General features: G+C 40.4%; 1 protein-coding gene across 4 annotated transcripts in view; it reads right to left on the bottom strand.

The window, feature by feature from the left end:
- The window catches only part of LOC6558521 (teneurin-m), a 141,649-nt gene that overhangs the window by 35,463 nt on the left and 86,027 nt on the right, over positions 1 to 20,159 (bottom strand). For all 4 annotated transcript variants that reach the window (XM_032743415.1, XM_001984792.2, XM_032743416.1 and 1 more), the window contains exon 2: positions 15,330 to 15,527. In XM_032743415.1, the coding sequence (XP_032599306.1) occupies positions 15,330 to 15,527 (198 nt within the window). The remainder of the gene's footprint in view (positions 1 to 15,329; positions 15,528 to 20,159) is intronic.

Genomic DNA, 20,159 nt, shown 5'->3' with positions numbered 1-20,159 from the left:
CTGGCAAGCTCAATTTTACTCAAAGGCGTGTAGAATTGGCCAAAAATAAAAAGGGAACAAAACCAACTCATAGAGACAGATAGACAGAGATAGACAGAGAGAGAGAGAGCTTTGTGTTCCTTGGAGACTCGACTAGAGTGCTCGACGCTGGCGAGTTCCACAAACATTTAACTGATTGCCTGGGCGTGCGTGTGCCCTTGCCACGCCACGGCATGCCTCGCCTTGCCCCATGTTGCCTGATTTTTTGATTTGCAATACACCTGGGAGACAGCAGCCCTCGTCTCAACGAAATGGTCGGAGTCGGAGACTCGAGAGTCGCGTTACTACTGCAGGCCACCACGAAAATGCCAAGCTTATTTGTTAGAACTGGAAAATAAATTGCGTGTGCGTGCAGTAATTGTAAATTACTAGATTTACAGCAGACAGACAGACAGACACACACAGTTGGCGTGAAAGAAGTCAGACGGCAGTTATAAAGTAGCCGTGTTATTGACACCTCTCGATGTGCCCTATGAATTTTTGATCGACACTAAAAGCACAGGCAGAGCTACCTCGTCATCTTTGTGGGTGTGTGTATCTGTGTAGAGAGGTCGTGTCTGTTGGGAATATGTATATATATATATATATATATATGTGTGCGTATATTGTAGGCCAATGTCTGGCATACATATGAGATAAGGTTTGGGGCTCTTATGATATAGCTGTCCCACGGCTGGGAAATAACTTTCGCAAATATAACTGCAGCGCCCCCAAAAGCAACAAAGTATGCAACAAATTTCTAGCAAATTTCCTGCTGACACAAATCAGCTACTGGCAATAACTCAAACTATCCAACTTTAGCAACAGCAAACTAGTACGGCGTGCAAAATCAATAAACATAAGCCAAAATTCTTATGCCCACAACGAAATCATATAAAAGTATGCCACATGCTTGGGGAAATCACTAAACTCAACCCAAACTCCCAACCGTAACCCCAGCCCTCAGCTCAGCCTAGTTCAGTTGAGGCAGCTAGCTAAGCAACATGGCTCATCATTTATGAATACGAAAGGCACTCATACACACACACACACACACATGCACCTACACACACGTAGCACATAACTATGCAGCAACATTTCGCCTAGCACGTTGATAACTGAGACTGCTTATTACGCCAACTCTGCTGCTGCTGCTGTTCCTCCTGCTGCTGCTGCTGCTGCTGCTGCTCGACTCTTCTGCTGCATGTGACATTTGCATGCTTGCTTAAACAGCAAAGAGCAGAAATGGGCACGTCTGGGCCGTCAGCTATGCCATACATTTTGGTATGGCATGGCTGCCAGAAAATTGTTCAATGTCTTGACGGGAGTGCAACTGAGAGGGAGAATACGAGACGGAGCAGCTGGTGGCTGCCATATACTTTGTGTTAGTGCTGCAGCTAGTTGCCAGTTTGAAGTTGTTGTTGCTGCTGCTGCTGTTGCTGTTGTCAGACTAGTAGGCAGCCGGCGATTCCTGTTGACGTCACATCACACACGTGTGTAGTAAAAATCAGACGTGTCCGACTCAGTGGCAGCCGTGACTTGGAACGGAACCAAAAAACTCACGACGACCAAGTCGAGTCGAATCCGCTGGCTTCATGTACTTTGATTGCTTGCACGTTACCGTACAATTTTCGGTATGATGGCGGCAACATTTCATGATTTCTTCTACGTGTTTCTGGCTGAAAGCACGCGCACTCAACAGCGACGGCTTTGGCATTGGCGTTGGCGTTGGCGTTGGCCAACTTAGTTTGGCAGGTAACTGTAGCTATGCCTGCCACATAGCCATAATGTATGCAAGCTTTTTGTGTATGACGCGCCGCGACTCTGCCTACGCCTTGTTTGTTTGCCTGGTGACTGATGATGGTTTGGTTTTTTGTTTCTGGTTTCTGGTTTCTATAAATTGCAATACCCTCTGTCAAATCACCACAAAATCCCTAATAAATCAAAGCAAAGGCTGATCTGTTTTTGCAGCGATGAATTATTGAGCAATTGTACTGAAACGGCACACAATTGGGCACAGTTCGGCTCTATTCATTTTATATAAGATATTTTTAGTGAGTCTTTATGTTATACAAATAAAAAAACTGCCACAAAAAAACAGAATAAAATATAAATATTAAAGTGTCTACAATATTGCATGCGTTGCTTTTGTGATTGTTATTATTTTTATTGCAATTGCTTAATTTCATTTGATTTATTTGTGTTCGCCACAATTTGATTAAAGCATTTCCATTGTACGCATTTAGCTGGCCTTAAAAAGTGGCAGGCTTAGCTCTATCTCTATAGTACACTGTGATAAAATGAAGTGAGTTTAATGTATGACACCCATACGGAAGACACTGCATGTGGGATTAGTGTGTGTCGCTGGCTCGCCTTCGTTTGTGGAGCAAGCTGGATTGCAGCTAGAGTTGGGGGTGCTAGTGGCAAGTGGCAAGTGGTAAGTGGAAGGCGGCAAGGAAGCGGCGTTAAGGCAATCATTTGGCAGCGCATGTGTCGGATTATTTTGTTGGTTTCGTTTTATTTAAATTTCCTTTGTGCCTTCCTTGGCTTGCTTGGGTTCCATTTTGGTGGTTGCTTGTTTGCCTGTCGCCAAAAGCTGACAGCAGCTGAATCTGTATACTAAGCTCTCTTTCCTTCTCTTTCCATTTCTCTTTCCTCTATTTTCTTCGTTTTTTGTGCCACACAAATTAATGATTGCCGTCAAGCAAATAAATCAAAAGCTTTTGGTTGCGTCTGCTGGGCTTTCAAGTTGGGAGCAGCTTAAAGCTGTGCGCTTATTGGCAGCCAATAGTTTTTGCTCTACTCGACTTGCATCCGGCAGCCTTTTTCCACTCAACTAAGCGCGCACTTGCATTCATTGATGATGTATGTACCCATATGCATGTCTGTGTGTATTCTGTTCCATATACCACATAAATATATATATATTTATATATATATATATATCATATATATGTATGTACATATTTGTACATATTTGTGGGTATGAGCATCCACTTGGCTGCCTCGGAACCATTGACACAACATAAATAACGGTGCCAGCCTGCTATAATTTATAATCCTTGCTCTGGCAACAACAGCAGCAGCTGACTAACAACGGAATGCCGCTGAGAGTGCAAATATTTGGCTAGCTTTTATTTCGTACTTTTTGTTGTTCTTTTTTTTTTTAGGCTGTCCTACCTATTTAAAAGTGTCGTGCGCAGGATCTGTATTCATGCAGGTTGCCTTTACAAAATATTTTGTCAGTTGTTCTACTGTCCGTTCGCTTCTATTGCTCCTTTGCCCCACCTTGTTCCTTGCCACATTTATTGACAAAATGAGGTCAAAAGTTTATTGGATGTATGTGCAGGTGCTTTATTTTTGCTTATAAGTATTAATGTAGAAAGACAAATGATATTGCGGGCATTCGGGAAAAAATATGGCGATTATAGAATTTTAAATGAGGATTTAAAACGCTTTGGTAAAATCTAAAATAGCTAATCACTAACTAAATGTAAATTAAAGCTGGTGAATGCTCCAGCCATCGCCAGCCTGGTGTCTAGCAAATAAATTACAAATAAATTATTGAAAAATCGAAGGCTTCAACAATAAAAACACGCACAACATCATAAAATGTGCCAATGTTTTCATATATATAAAGTGGTATACAATTATTCAACTAAATTATGCGCACACAAAAACCAACTGTCAAATACGCTAAGTTGGTAGCTATTTAAATTATGGCAAACAGCACAACAACAAAAAATACATATAATATAATAAAAACCTAAATAACATTGGTAAATACGGTGCAAATTACACGCATATTGTTCTACAACAAAACCGTCGCGTGTCGGGGTTAAAAACTATTTTAATTATTTATAATAAATCGCTTAATATGTTTGTCCGACGCACACAAAACGTACACATCTGATTATTATCATGCCGGTCCTCTAACCCTATCCCCAACCCCATCCTGGCCTGCCTGGCGCTGTCTGTGTCAGTTGTTGTTGTTGCGGCCTTTGTTTTCATGTTTTTGAATGTCCCTGAGAGAATGTTTTAACAAAATTTCAGCACAAATCCTGGCACAGAATAGGGGCGCTCAGGTTTTAGGATGTTTATGCAAACTGTACACTGAATATTATATGTATAAGTATCTGCCAATTGTAGTTATCTTTAATGCCAGTCGTTCTATTAAGCATATCACACTTTATAATATCATTGTTGAGGATATTTTCAGATTAACACACAATGTGTAAAAGTTTTTTTTATGCGCCCTTAACATCGGACTTCTTTATCATTATCATATATAATCAAATCACTATACTTTCCATAGAAAATATCGGCAACGATTGTAGTTCTTGTATAAAAATACTTTTGTCATCAGAAAGTTTCTGTCTACTTTCAATTACAGTTATAGTTTTTATGGACTTTTTATATATACTCGTATACTTCTTGCCACTTAAAGTGTTATTTTAATAGAGCTGTGATGTCCTGATAGATGTATCTATTTGATAAGTGACATATTGGGTCAATGTCGTTGTTTGGCTTGAAATATATACACATAACTAATACTTTATCTCGCTTTCAATCTCACCCACTTCAGGCTGATTTTAAATTTAAAGAGGGTTAGTTTTTTCTGACAGGCTAAGTTAATGTCTCACACAGAGTCAACACAGGCCATCAGAGAACCGTTGAAGGGGATGTTTTTATTGCTAAACTTCATTTTGGACAGTTTTATTTCTTCTGTGCTCGTCACTTTCATTTCTTTCTTTGCTTCTACACTTTGTGGTAGGCAGGGATTTTTTAATTAAGCAAAAATTGTGGTTGTCTATACCACTTTTGTGTAGCTAATCAGTCGGCGATGATTGCCGAATCCAGTCTTATGGTTTTATTGCCCTTCAAAAAACTGGTGAGACATTTGAATGGATACTGTCAAAATAAGCTGAAAATAAGCCCTTAAGCTGACAATCTTCAGTACGCCAAGTTCATTTCCATTTGCTATGTCAGTTGTCAATGGTTGCCGTTCAGTATGTCCCCATGGAGCTTACATAATTGAGCCATGCCATCTGATGACGGCCAACTCGAATTACAGAAACTATCTAATTGTATGCCCCCTACGCTTGACTTTAAACTAATGCTGGTAATTGATAAGACGATATCGTTTGTGATTGTCTGAGTTCGGCCCCAAATGCCAAGCTAAATATAATTTACCAATCAGTCTCTCAGGTTTGCGGGTGTGCGTGTGAGCCTTTGCAGATGACAGGAAGCACATTGGATAATTGCAAAAGCAGCATTGATAATGATGTTTGCCCTCGATATATGATGGGCATAAGGCAGTAGTGCTAATAGCCTTGACTTTCGACTGCTATTTGAACCCCAAAAACTGGACCACACACACACACAGGCACAGACGGACACACACATAAACAAAAGAAACATTTTACTTTCTTAAGCGAGAGTGCAAAAGTTTCGTCCAGCCCAGCAGACGGCAACATATTGTCGCACTCTATAAATTATGCGCTTAACCGAGATGTAAGAGCAGGGAACCGAAAGCAAAGACCAGAAAGCAGAAAGCATGTATAAAACACACACACACACACACACGCACACACACACATACGCACATGAAATCAGCTGCGAAGAAGGCAAACCAACCGAGCAGAACTATTACAATGGCAAAAAGTTTAACGATTCATGTGAAAGTCTGTGGAGATTTCTAGCAGCCCCACAACCGAAAAATTTGTGTGGGTGCCGAATTTACTATTATTATCCTTACAGCGCTCTCTCTCTTTCTCTTTCTCTCTCTCTCTGTCTGTCTCTCTTGTCTGTTTTTCGCTCTGCCTGTGCGATATACATGTGTAATGTGCCGAGGCTCAACCACAGCATATTTGGTTAGGAAGCAAAAAGACAAGACGTGTAGCATCTTCCCTTGGTTGGAAGGTAAGGAGCTTGTGTTGCCTCGGGGAGTCTCTTCTCTGCTGCTTTGTTTGTTAGTTATGGGCTTTAAAACTTGTCACACTTGTCAAGCAAAACTTGCAAAATGGCTGCCACTTTGGAGCAGCGCGTATAGCTGCAGAAACCAGCACAAAAAGCAAAACCATAAAAAAAAGGAAAAGAAAACGTCTTCGCACGATAAGCATGAAATAATGAAATACTCTACCAGAAGATACCCTGTGGTCAGTAATAACTCACTCTAAATCACACAGAAATGTATAAAAAAGAAGGTTAGGCCCTCTGACCCTGTGGCCAGAAACACAAATCACATAGAAATGTATAAAATAGAAACATATGAGTAACTCTTTTGCAAAATAGTTTTCGTTTAGACTAATTGTGTTTAGTCCAAGCGTTATATGTACTTTTGTGATGTTTCTTTATCAAATTCTTAAATAAATCACTGAATACACTTCAACAGTACAATCTGTTTTGCTTGTTAAAGCTTTATGTGGTTTTTTAAGAGTTATGCACATACATTTGCACAACTTTGCACCCTTGCTAACACACATTTTTTGTGTACTGTGTACACCTTTTTTGTGTGTCTTTGAAAAAAGCCATAAATCAAGAGAAATGCAAAACTGTCACATGTTAATGAGTAGCCCTTCTCACATGTGCAACTCCTCTTGCTGCAACCCACCTCCTCCTCCTCCACGAATACCCCTGTTGCCTAAATAAAGTGTCGCGCTGAACTGCAACCACAACGCGAACGCGTCTCGTTGCTTTCTTTTCGTTATCACTTGGAATTTGCAAAAAAAAAGTTGTGTTTTTTGCATGCTTTGGCCCACAGATTGCAGCGCTTGTAAAAAGCGGCAAAGAAAACTTCCCGTAGGACTAAACACACACATGCTATATATGTGTGTGTGTGTGTGTGTAAAAGAGTAGTAAAAACAGTGGCATACTTTTGCATTAAGTGGATTTTTTTATTTTTTTTTTGTTACGCTGCTCCATCTATAGGAGCAACTGCTGCTGGCCCTCGGCTGTTTCTAACAAACGTTTAGAGCGATAAAAACCAGCAGAGGCAAAACAAGAAAAACACAAAATGAAACAAAAAAACAAAAAAATAAAGAAATAAAAATAAACATTTTGTTAGTTGTATAAATTTGGTTGCCATTCGTTGTGGCTCTCTTGTCGCTTCCGCTTGTTTCGCAGTCCCTGATAAAGCAGCGTCAAAAAAGTGTCGTCGAGGGAGCAACTTAGGCGAAACTGCGCACTTTAGTTACATATGAGAGAGCCAGTAGCCAGTACCCAGTACCCAGATAAATCTGTAGATGCGTAAGCCTGCCAGCCAGTTTGTCAAACTGAATGCTTTAACAAAACATTGCTCTAAGACTGAGAATTGTGTTCGTATACGTACTGTTTATCCTTCTGGTTTTGCTCAGCACATATACTTTAAGGCTGCCACATACAGTTCAATGCCCGGTTGAAGCACGAACCAATCTCTCAATCTCCCCTGCACTCAAAAGTTAGTCGCAATCTTCGAGGCACATAACTTGGCATACAAGGCTCATAATGTATATTGCACACCCATTTATAGAGCTCTATTTACAATTTATGCGCCACGTAAAGGTAAATAAAGTTGGTGCAACAAGCGTTGCACACGCGAGGTACGTTGGGGCTGGCTATCTGCCTGCGCAACGCTCGTTGCTTGTTTTGCCATACAAATCCCAAAACCATTTCACTAATTGAAATGAATTTTCATATAGTACGACGACGACGACGACGACGAGAAAATGTCGAGAAGCGCAACGTTCACGTTCTGAGTAAAAGTGTGCGTGTTTGCACATCAATGCGTGTTTATGTAGATGTGTGTGTGTGTTTTGTGTGTGTTTGATAGACACTTTCGTGTTGCAACACAAAATTGCAATGACCTCGGGCAATAACAAAAATGCTGAGCAACAGACAAATGAAAACATTTCAGTTGAATGACTTTGCCCAACGAACTCTTTAAACCTTAAAGTTATTAACAAAACAAAAAAATGCTAAGCATTAAAATATTTTTGGCATGTGCGAAAGATTTGTATATTAAACTGTTTTTCGCTGTCTAACCAAAGGGCTGAGACAAGAGCAGCAAAACAAATAAACCACTCGACAATGTCTCAAGTTGGAGAAAGTCTTCGCCGGGGAAATGCAACGGCATTTTATTTAAATAATTATGCAATCTGCTTGGGTAGCGACTACCGCTGTTCTGAGACCGAGTGGCGGCTTTCCCAGCACACACCAAATTTTCAAGTTCATAATTATGTGGTGCCGTCTTGGCAGTTCCTCCTACCACTACTACTACTACTACACTTCCCTGGGTACTCCAGGGCTAAATGCATTTTGCACGTCGCCAGTTTTCATATTTCATTTATTCTAAATGCGGAAAGTCGCATAAATGAAAGCACAAAAGATGTCAGCTCAGCTCAGTGGAGAGGCGCTTGCGACGAGGGAGAGGCATTGGCTGCCTGTTGGCATTTCCCACAACGGAAGTCATCATACTTTTGCGCTTGTTTACATTTTGCTTGGGCTTCAAGCTTCAGCCTTAGCTTCAGCTGCTGCTGCTGCTGCTGCTGCTGCTGCTACTGCTGCTACTGCTGCTGTTGTTGCTCCTTCTGCGAGTCGCACTGCGTATACGTAACGCGTAATGAGGCTGGCCTGGCAATGTTGCCTTTTGAAAGGCGTTGAGCGTGGCGTGTAAATGCAAAATGGTGACAAAGCTCGCCTGCAGGGGACCCTGCATGTCTGTGTATGTGTGAAGCTATTCTAAGGCATTTGCTTGGTTTTTTTCTTTGTTGCCAGCGCTGGGGTAACATTATTTTAATTAACATATTTATATGTGGGGAGGCACTGAGAACACAAAAGCGATACATTCACATCACCCGTGTGTGTGCGAGTTGTGTGTAAGTATCTACCGTGTGTGCATTGCAATTTTAATTACATAGACGCGGAGACGCGATGACAACAACAACAGCAAGATGCCGGCATGTAGTATAGAATGCATTATGTTGCCATATGAAATCATTAAAAATTGTTTGCAAAGCCAAAGCGAAATCATTAAAAGCATATAAATTATGGAAGCAGCGAACGACAGCTACGCCCACCACGGCACTGTGTGGGCAATTCTTGCAAAACGATGAAATGTCAGTGCGCATAATTATAAAGTAAGCATAATAATGCCGCAACTGCAACGACGACCTCAAAAAAGAAAAAGAAAATATATATATATATGCAAAAATTGTTTTGCTAATGTTCAACATGCCGTTGTTGGTGCCTCTCTTTGTTGCATACCTTACGGGGTGGCTTCATTATGAAATGTGCGCATAACGGCTGAGAGGCCAAAGAAAAGGCTGCACAGCCAAAAGGCAGGAGCAACATATTTCACATACACCACCTAAAAGTATGCTTTAAGAAATTGCTTAACTTCGGTTTCGCTCTAATGAAGAGCGTACAGTCCTTGGTTATAAAGTTAGCTATACCTATTTTCTTGCAGGTATATTTGCCTAAAAATATATATACAAAGTAACAGCGGAATGTGAGCTATTTGGGTACGCCATAAAGTTTGCCAAATGTCAGAGTTTTGGGTTGGGGAAAATTGTTTGGTGCGTGATGAGAGAAAACACTTTGTTATAGAGCAGTTAGCAATTCTGCGCTATACACACATATATATATATATATATATATATATAGGTATTCATGCAGTCTTCTGCACATGACCCAACCGCACTCAATATCAATATATCCTCAACAATCTGCACTCAAAAATCAAAAGATACATGTAGTAGATAGGGAGACAGGCGAACATAAAATGCCAATTTCTAGTTGCCAAATGGTTATTGCCCGGCCAACAATAACAACAACGACAAACGACAAACGGCAAAAGCAAAAGTAACAAATTTACCGCATGCGGACAAATGCATAAGGCGTCCAAAGCTTTTACGTCTATCCGAATACGGACATACAGCCATCGGATACACATGCATATATATATATATATATATATATATATATACATATATATATAGTCGTGCTATATATCCGTAGCTGAGCAGTGGGTAAAGTTAAGTGCAACAGCAAACATAAAAACACAAACCAGAAGGCAATTTGTTGCGCCACAGCAGGTGCAAAAAAAGAAAGCCAACTCACACACACACACACACACACGCTTTAAAACTTTTTGGGGGTAGTGGGTAACATTTTTCTTGGTATAGATTTTTACGCCTGGTAATAAAACTAAGTAAAATTTAAAACTGTGCGTAGTATGCAGCTGACCAACAGCAGCATGCCGAATATTATTCAGATATTCATTCATTGCCCTTTCTGCAGTCTGATAATAATAAACGTGACACGCAAAGGGTTTTGAGGAGTGAGGGGTGGGTGGTGGGTGGTGGTTTGCTGAATTGGTGGGTGTAGTGCTTAGAAGGCATAAAATTTATAAATTACTATACTGCGCTACAATAAATTTCAGTTTGCGTAAAAACGCAAAATTTATATACACAATGCAACACAGAGCAAGAGGCAAAGGGGTAGCGGGTAGCGGAGATAGCCAAGAACTGAACTGAACTGAACTGGACTGGACTGGAGTGGGCTGTGTGAGTGCAGTGAAAAACCCATTATGAATGAATTTAGTAGCAGTAGTAGCAGTGGCAGTGGAAGCAAAGAGCACAAAAACCGAAACGTGCTCGAACCACTCGTCGTATTTATACAAATTTAAGGCATTCACCCATTTGGGGTGGTTGGGCTAGCCGCGTTGTGTGAGTGCTCCAAAATTTACGACTATTTCCATGGCTGCCAGCGACGATAAACCAAACCAGTCGAAAGCAATAACGACGAGCCAATGCCAATAGAAACTGGACGACCAGAAGACCGCAAAGGACTAAACATGACTAGACTACTCTTCCACTATATAGCATCGGCTGGAAGTTAGTTGAAGGACACAACCGGACGCCACTAGACACATTGGGGCGTGGTAGGCAGTGCCGCAGACAGAGTCGTCGTCGGTGTCTGGCCTTTGCTCGTCTCTGCAGGTCAATGACAGCTAAAGTTTTGCAAAAACTAACCTCGAAACGATAAAAAATTAAAGCAACAGTAAATGGGAGACAGACAGAGAGGGGGTTGAAGGTGAGTAGTTGCCGCATCAAAATGCCGCAATGGCCTGTTATTATAATGAAAACGAAGCATAGAAACTGGTGCAGTACAAAAAGCGGCAATAAGTAGATGCTCTGGGCAAAAAAAAGAAAAACAAAAAACAGAAAATAAAAGCAGAAAAAAAGAGGGCCAGCCAGTTGCATTTGCATAACCAACGTCCAGTTGCCATTTACTTTTGAAGTGCAATGTCTGTGGAAGCCAGCAATGCCTTCAGTCCTTGGGGATCCGTATGTGTGTGTGTGTGTGTTGAGGCACTTAACATGCACATTTGAGGCATTTTCAATTCACAAACATCAGCAACAAATGTTAAAGTGTGCAGCAAAACATTTAACGAATATTATTTGGTAATCCAATGAAGTCTAACAATAAATGCAAATTGAAAATGAAGCCAGCATGGGAAAATTATATATTTAATCGGTAACATGAGCAAATCGCTGCAGAACTGTAGAAGCTTTAGGAATAATAATTACTACTCACATAATTTGATATTTACATCTATTAGCTGCCCTCTCAATGGAAGAGTTAAAGCTTTAAGTGTCTGTATCAAGCAAAAAGAAAAACGTATGCAACACATTTGTCATTTGAATCACAGCTGCAACGGAGGTGGCATCGTGGCAGCGTGAGACCATCAATATGTCGACTTTTGTTTGAATTGAGTTCTACTCTTTTTTCAACTGTTTTCTTTTTGTTTTTTTTTTTTTTTTGGCAAAACTCGTCCAGCAATTTATGCAACTTTTCTTCCATACCCATACACGTACACACAAATATATATGAATGAAAATATATTTTTTAACTCTTGGCCAAAGTTTTATTTCACTTTACGATAACTCTCATGAGTGTGTGTGTGTTTGTGGTGTACTGGCATCCAATCGCGCAGAATGCCCATCTTTTTTTTTTTTTGCATTTGCAAATGGCGCATAAGCATTTTTGCATGTTAAAAGAAAAAAAAAAATCAAACAAATATGAAAAAAAGTCGTTTGGAAACCCGACGCAAAATTTTAAACTATAGCATAATATGGGTAAACTTTTCCCAGTGTTTGTTTTTTTCTTTTATTTTATATACACATACAGTGAGTGCAAAAATGTTGTAGGCCCGTTCATTTAGGTTCTGTCCAACATTCCAGCTTTATTCGCATTCAAATTCAACTTTCGTGCCGTGCCTGGGAACATTCTTGCTGCGGCTGGGTGCCAAAAGTCAACAAATAATATTTTTGCATAAAAATCGTCGCTGTAAAAATGGAATGAAAATATGCAACTGCAACGTTGCAAGCAAGTCGCATGGTAATCGTAGAAGGACATCGGGGTAGAGAAGGCTTAAAAGCCCGCCATAGCAAACAGAACGTAATATATACGAGAGCAGATGCGACAGTGTGTGTTTATATATATACACACACACTCACAGAGATATTTGCGAGAAATCTCAATTTTCCGAGAATTTAATCAATATGTGCTTTACGCTGATTGCTCTGGCATATTGCGTACTCTGCGCCAATTGCAGTCTCAATTGGAGTTGAATTGGAGATTTTGGCTGCTTATCAATTTATGTATAAACTCAAATAGAATTTCATAAATTGTCATTTAATTGCCAAAATGCAAATGGCGCTGGGCTGCATTCAATATTCATTCATTCATTGTTATGCAATGCAATCCAAAATGCAGAATACCAAATTGAGCAACACCAGCTTATGGCTTTGACTTATGCAATGCCTTTGGCATTGCTAATCCATTCATTGTTGCGGATCAGCGCCTAGCTTAAGTTTTGCATTTGAATTTGGTAACCATTGACTAGACAATTTAGTGCTGCATTTATACAAAACAGCTGAGACCCAGTAAAATATTCCATCTGGCAACAGCAAAAACGAAATGAAACAGAACAAAACGAAGCAAATTTGTATGGCACGCAGCAAAATCTAGACAAAGCTTGGCATATATACGATAACAACAAGAACAACAATAACAACAACAACAGCAATGTTTCGTGTGTATTTAGACAATGCTAAAAAACAAGCGTAAACAAAAAACAAGAACGGCGTTCAACAAAGGCACAACAACACGGACACGTAAGCAAACTGCACAACAGCCCGAAAGTATGCTTTACAAATGTGTTACAATCGCACACTCGCCCACTCACACACACACACACACCCACACACACACACACACTGTGCTGTGCTGTGTGCGTTTTTTGTTATGTTTCTCCATATGCGTTCTTCATTCTTGTTAATTTAGCTCGCATTTGTTGACATTTCGAGGCACGCGTACAACATTTTTGCAACTGCAACAGCTAAAAACCATTTCAAAATTGGTTTAAAGTATGTAGAGAACTAATGAGCAGTCTGACTTAAGACTGGAACATGAAACTCCACCAAAAGCAATCTAAAAAAATAATGAATAGTAAAAAGATGCAGCATAATCGTCTAAGTAAAACTAAACTAAACACTAGCAAATGTTGTACGAATTTCCCTCAACGCTCTCTTTTTCTCTGATAACTAAATATAAATAAATATATTATAATTATATTTCCAATCCATCTCTCTTTCTATTGTTGATTTGTTCGCTGGCCTCTAAAACAGAAAAGTTGCAGGACAATCACATAAACCATCAGCAATTTGGCAAAAATATCCTTCAACTCTGTAATCTACGATCTCTCCCTGGCTCTCTCCTTGGCTGACACACACTGAGTTTCGACAAGTTTTAACCATTATAATGGGAAATAGCTGCTGCTATTCCAACACTTAAATGCAGCGCAGTTATAGGCACTTTATTTCAGCTCCGGCTTCCTTCGCAAATCTGCAACCGTCCACGTATACGTACATACACTCCGCGAAACTCAATTAAAGGCACTTGATTTTTTTATTATGAAATTTAAAATCACATTTAAAAATTTGCTTTTTGTTCAACAAAAGTAAGCTAAAAAAGTAAGAATTAAATTTGTAACATCAACATAACATTTTTTATGAATTTATTTTTTGTTGAAGTAAGGTTAAGGTGCAAAATTCGATTAAAGGCAATGCTAAAAAATTACTTTTTGATGTTGGTTTTTTAGCATGGTTTATTGAAGTTGTTTTTTTTTTGACTTTAGCATGTTTTTTTCCTCAGGTAAGAGTGTTTTTCCCCTTCCCATTCGAAATTTTTGTAAGCAACTAATCTGTTTTTTTGTCTAAAGCATTAAGTAAATATGTACACTTTTTTATGCCATTCAAAGAAAATCTATCTAACGCACTACTTACTTTTCCAAAGGCTTGAAAGTGACTGCCTTTATTCGAATTTCGCTACCAAACTAGCCATAAAAATGTAAAAACCCAAAAATCTTGTAAAAATTCAAAGCATCATAACAGTGTAAGAAGAAGAAGCAGCTTTAAAAAATGCACAAACGAGGTGCTTTTAGGCTGGATACAGTTGTTAGCACCATAAACACAAGTGAATTTAATCGAATTTCGCGGAGTGTATATGTGTATATGTGTATATATATATATATATATATATGCATACGTATGTGCGCCAAAAAGGCAGCAGCACTTGTTTGCTAGATTCTGGTTTTATTTTCGCTTGTATTTTTTGCATGTAGGCCCCAGCGGCAGTTTGGCATCTTTTTTCAGTCGGTTTGTTTAGTGCCGCGCTTTTATTGTTGTTGTTGTTGTTGTTGCTGTTATTGTCGACTATTTTCACTCCACTTTCGAATGTTTTTATCCCTAAAGCCTGCTTGCGGATATGCATACACACACACACACACACGCAGACACACACACGCAGACACACACAGTCAAAAAAACAAACAAACAAACAAACGTGCAAACAAACCAACGTAAATCCAACATTGAGCAAAAAGATTGTTGTAAAAACAATAAATGGCAAATGTATTGCGGCATTTTTAGGCGCATGGCCCAAAACAAAAGAGCTGCAAATTTTTGCAAAATGCTCTTGTTCTGCACCCTTCCCCCCGCCTTTTAGCACAACAAGTATATTTGTATGCCTTTTGTTGTGTTTTGGAGTTTTCATAGTTTGCATTTTTATAGCAATATGGCAAATGGAATTTTCTGTGCACGTTGCGGGCGAACCAAACATTTAAGTGAGTCAAGTGGCTTTCGCAGGGTTCATGCGATTTGCATACGACTGCCCGGCAATAGGGGAGGGGAATATGTCCCATTTGTATATGGCATATTCGAAGGGGGGGGTGGTGCGGGGAGGGTATATGCATCTAAAATACTCACTTAGATTTCCACTAGGAATGTAAACGTTGCCCGATGGCGTCCGCACCAAACACGATGGCTCAAAGTCAACGCCCAGATCATTGGGATTGTTAGCAACAGCGCCGGCAATTAAACGAGCATTATTCATGCGACTCATTGTCGGATTACGTGGCGGAACATCCGGTGGAGCTGTTGGCGTGACTCCCTCCAGGAGAAAGCCTGCAAAGAGTGACAGAGAAAGTGTGGATCAGTGAGTGGGTGGTTGAGTTACTGAGTTGATCATAAACTGTAACTCGCAGGCAGTTGAAAGCATTTTGATTTGTTTGTCTTTTGACTAGCTGGCTCAAACATAAAATATTCATTTTCAACGCAATAAAATGCAAAAGTATTTCCTGAAAGTATTTTCAGCAATTTACCTTCTTTTTTTTATTCGTTTTCACATTGCACATTTGACACTAAAAGTATGCTGTGAATTTTTAAACAACTACAAAATTGAAATTGTGGGTGAATCGCTGGATTTGTAGATATAACCGACTAGCCAGCCCGCTGGCATTCAATCAGTGCGCATTGAAACCCAGTTCGAAAATCAGGCGCAAAATAAAAATGAAATTATTTAGCAGTATTTTGGTAAATTCAATTTGTTGGCTGGGCGGTGCTAGACAAACACCGCGCCCAAAATACAAATACGAATGTACACAGATACACACACACACATACATAGACATATTATAATGTGTGTATATAGATAAAATTCAGAGAATTGCCAAGCAAAAGGCAATTTGAAAATCAAAAGCAAACTGTCTCTCCAAGCAGCAGCACGAAAAGAAATCGAAATAAAATTCAATTTGCTTCGCCAAAAAAAAAATAAAATAAGAAAATTTGAATGCCGTTGACGACGACGACGACGACAGTGCCAAACGCCTTTTTTAAGTATATACAAACAGATATATACATATATATAATTTATACATATATATTAAGGTATTCAAGTGTGTGTGTGTGTGTGCTCAATGCCAACACTCGGCAAATGCCTTCCTGGCCATGTTCAGTATAATAATAAATTTCAAAAGCATTCGCATTCATTCGCATAGAAAATTTTAAGCTCATTTATAGGCTTAAAAGACGCGACAGCATAAGTAGCCGTATTGGGGTTGGGAGTGTTATTTGGTTTGCTGCTAAACAGGATGCTCGACAAACTCAAATGCCAAAAGCAAAAACAACCAAAATCATAAAAACGCAGAAGTGCCGTCGGCCAATGGGACAAAATTCGAAATGTGTTGAGATTTACATAGCGCGAAAATTATATCCTGCTCCTGCTGCTGCTGCTGATGCTGTTGTTGACTTCCCACGCCACGAGAGTTGAGTTGAGTTGAGTTCTCCAACTCAAGCAGAAACAGCGATGACTGTTGACAGTGAGTGTGTGAATGCTGTTGCCTAGTTTGTTGGTTGCCAGGACCAAACAACAGAGACAGCCAGCCAGCACCAAATTAACCAGCACCCAACGCAGCTAAATCGCATTGCGCTAGGCTTAGACAATTTGGTTGGTTTTGGTTTGGTTTGGGCTGCTGCTGTGCAGTTGAATGAGGATTGCAGAGAGCGGGCAAGTGGCCAGCGGATTTAAGCTGCGGAAAATGTGACACCAGCTTGGGATGTGGCCTGGATGGCCACAGGGCCTGCGCATTATCATCATAATGAAACGCGCCCAACTCTAGAGAGGCTGCGGCAGGATGCTGGCTGACTGCTGCCAGGCAAAGATTATTTCACGCGGTTAAACACAGTAGCAAACTTGCCCACATTTTTCAGCACAAAATTCCAAAATTACCAAATCATGGTAGAGAGAGAGAGCGAGAGAGAGAGCGTCGCGCTCTGTCGGTCAGCTGTGATTAAAAGCGGGCAGCTCTGTCTAAAAATAATTGTGGCCTTTTGTTTTTGGCTTGTGTGTGTAATTAGATTTGAGACTTAAGGCGCTTACCGCTGATGGGCCAGCAAATTGAAATTGGCCAACAGTGCCACAGACTGAAAGTTGAGCAGGTAGCTCAACTAATGCCAGCTAAAAGCAGGCACTTTCATGCATCTGCTGCATCATCAGCATAAGCAACCAAAAGTTAAGTTCAAAAACATTAGCAATGCATTTTTAGACAAATTATTTTGCCATCAAGCGTAAAAGTTAAGCTGCACTCGATTTGGTAGCAGTTGCTCCCAGCACAGACGATGACATTATTTCGAGGAGGGGAGCAGGGCACAAGGATTGTGGCTGTTACATGCGCATTAGTTTAATATTAAACAACGAGCGGCAAAAATGTCAATTGTGGCGACCTCTCGTCTCATCCACTCCAGTTCGCAAAAGGGATTAGCAAAATACAGAGAAACCCACACACATACACAAAACAAAAAGGGACAATGCCAAACTCTGGCATACAAACAAAAGTCGCTGCAATGGTCGCCGTTCACTTTGGCAGTTGGCATTCGCATTCGTATCCGCATCCGCATCCGCAGCAGACAAACGTAAGAGCAGCCCAGGAGCAGTCAATGTGAATGCCAAGCGCTCACTTAAAGCGCACGCAACAACAGCAACAACAACAACAAGAACAACAACAGCAGTTACAAGAAAAACAACAATAACAACAACATCTGCAGACAGACCAGACCAGGCCAGGCAATGGCGCTGATAAGCAGCTTATCTTCATTTCTACAACCTCCAGCGTTTATTTTTGTGTGTGGGCGTTGTTTGTTTGTTTGTTTGTGTTGTTGTTGTTGTTGCTTGCTGTGTTGTTGTTGTTATTGTTGTTGCTGCCATTGTCGTTGTCATTTTGAATGCGAATTGTTGTCGTCGTTGTCGTTGTCGTTGTCATTGGTATTATTGTTGTTGTTGTTGTTGTTCCTGGTGCTTTCTGGGTATGCAAAATGTGTAATGGCATTTCGTCAGGCGGAGCATGGCAAAGCGACAACCAACACACTCACACACACACACACACACACACACACTGCAAATGCGAGTGTAAATGTGTGTGTTTGTGTGCGTGACAATGCAAATATGCTCTGTAGGGTATTTTTTTGGGAGATGCACAGCGTTTGATTCCCTCTGTATTTCCCCCCAGAGTGCTGATGGCCTTTTTGGCTGGCAGTTTAATGCTTTTATAATGCACTCGACAACAAATGGAAATGAGCAGTAACAAAGCAAATGGCAAAAGTATTTAAAGTTGCTAAACACACACACAGACACACACACAGACAGAGACAGAGACAGCAATCTTCTAGTTGACATCGCTTACAACTTTTAACTAAGCACATCTACACTTCTTAATGGGTTTAAAGTTGTGTAGCTGAATTTAAGGCATCTTCACGCCAAAAAATATATGTGTTACGTTAATTGAATTAAAGGCATGCCTCAGGATGTGGCAGGTGGCAGGTGGAAGGTGGTGTATGGTTGCAGGTGATGCCGAAAAACGACACCAGCTGCTTGTGGCATGCCAGGAATGAACAATGCAAAAGAGGTTGGGCGTCCAATGCCAGACGCCATTGCTAAGGTGCCAACAACAACAAAAACAACAACAGTAACAGTAACAACAACAACAACAACAGTAACAGTAACAACAACAATAACAATAACAACGTCATCAACATTTTCATGTCCGCCTTTAACGTCTGCTCGTTTCCCTCATCTTCAGCACTGGTCTTGACGAGGAGAGAAATGTAAAACACTTTTGGTATGACAACTGAAATGTCAGTTAAGCATGAATTGCTCTCCAGCAATCTTCAGTCATCCTCCTCCTGCCGTCTTAATGAAATTGTGTCTGCTCCGCTTCTCCTTCATTTGAACTACAGTTTTCAGTTGGCCAACTGATGGCAACTGCCTGCCCGCCTGCCTGCCTGCCTGTTGGAGGTGTTGTTATCGTTCCTGGTCGTTGCTGCTGTACTTGTTGTTGTTGTTGTCGTTGTACCTGCCAACAATTCCTTTGCACACTTATTTACTTTATTTACACGGAGTTGACTACGAATTAATTGAAAGCAGTTGCCAGCAAACGGGTGTCGAGTTTATGAATGTCGACAGTCAGAATCGTGCTGGCATTTCTCATGAAAGTACTTATTTATACAAATATATTAATTTATGTTACTCAATATGATTTTGGCTGGTAATTGCAACGATTTATGCTGCATGCAACCTTCTAAACACATTGTATGCGCAATATTGCGTATACACAATGTGGGCATTGTTTTTATTTTGTTTGTGCCCGCTGCTGTTTTTGCTGTTGCTGCCATTTCGGTGATAAGCAGCTGTCGCAGACATTCAAACACACACACTTAACCACACACACTCATACACACACACACACACACACACACACACTCACGCAGAGACACACACATAGACATTAGCTCATAGGCAGACAAACAAAGGCGCCCGAAAACTGACAATTGTTTAGCTGCGTGTGCATCTATGCTAAATTTAGTGTCTAGCTGTGTGTATGTGTGTGTGTGTATTTCCTTATGTGGCATCAGTTGACTGCACCTAGTTGGGGGCAGGGACACCCTTCTACGCTACATCGCTGCCATCAACTATAATGCGGGCCATCTATATGCGTGTAAACGTTTGCCTCTGTTTATATTTGCACCAACATTTGCATCGATACGTGTATGTGTGTGTGTGTGTGTGTGTGTATCTGTGTGTGTGCATATTTCAGTGGGCGTGAGACCTGTGTTTGACCGCCTGTTCTTGACATAACTATAAATAGTACACAGAACGTTGTCAACCTTTTGCTATAGGCTCGATTCCGAGGCGACTTGAATTCAGTTCATGATTCTTGTACTGCTCTAGTTATATAGATATATGTAATGATCGTATGTATAGAT

This window comes from Drosophila grimshawi, unplaced genomic scaffold, assembly GCF_018153295.1.
Source record: "Drosophila grimshawi isolate 15287-2541.00 unplaced genomic scaffold, ASM1815329v1 contig_44, whole genome shotgun sequence".
In the NCBI taxonomy this organism is placed as follows: Eukaryota; Metazoa; Arthropoda; class Insecta; order Diptera; family Drosophilidae; genus Drosophila; species Drosophila grimshawi.
The sequence above is the reverse complement of the archived record's forward strand: the minus strand, read 5'-3'. Positions and strand labels throughout refer to the sequence as shown.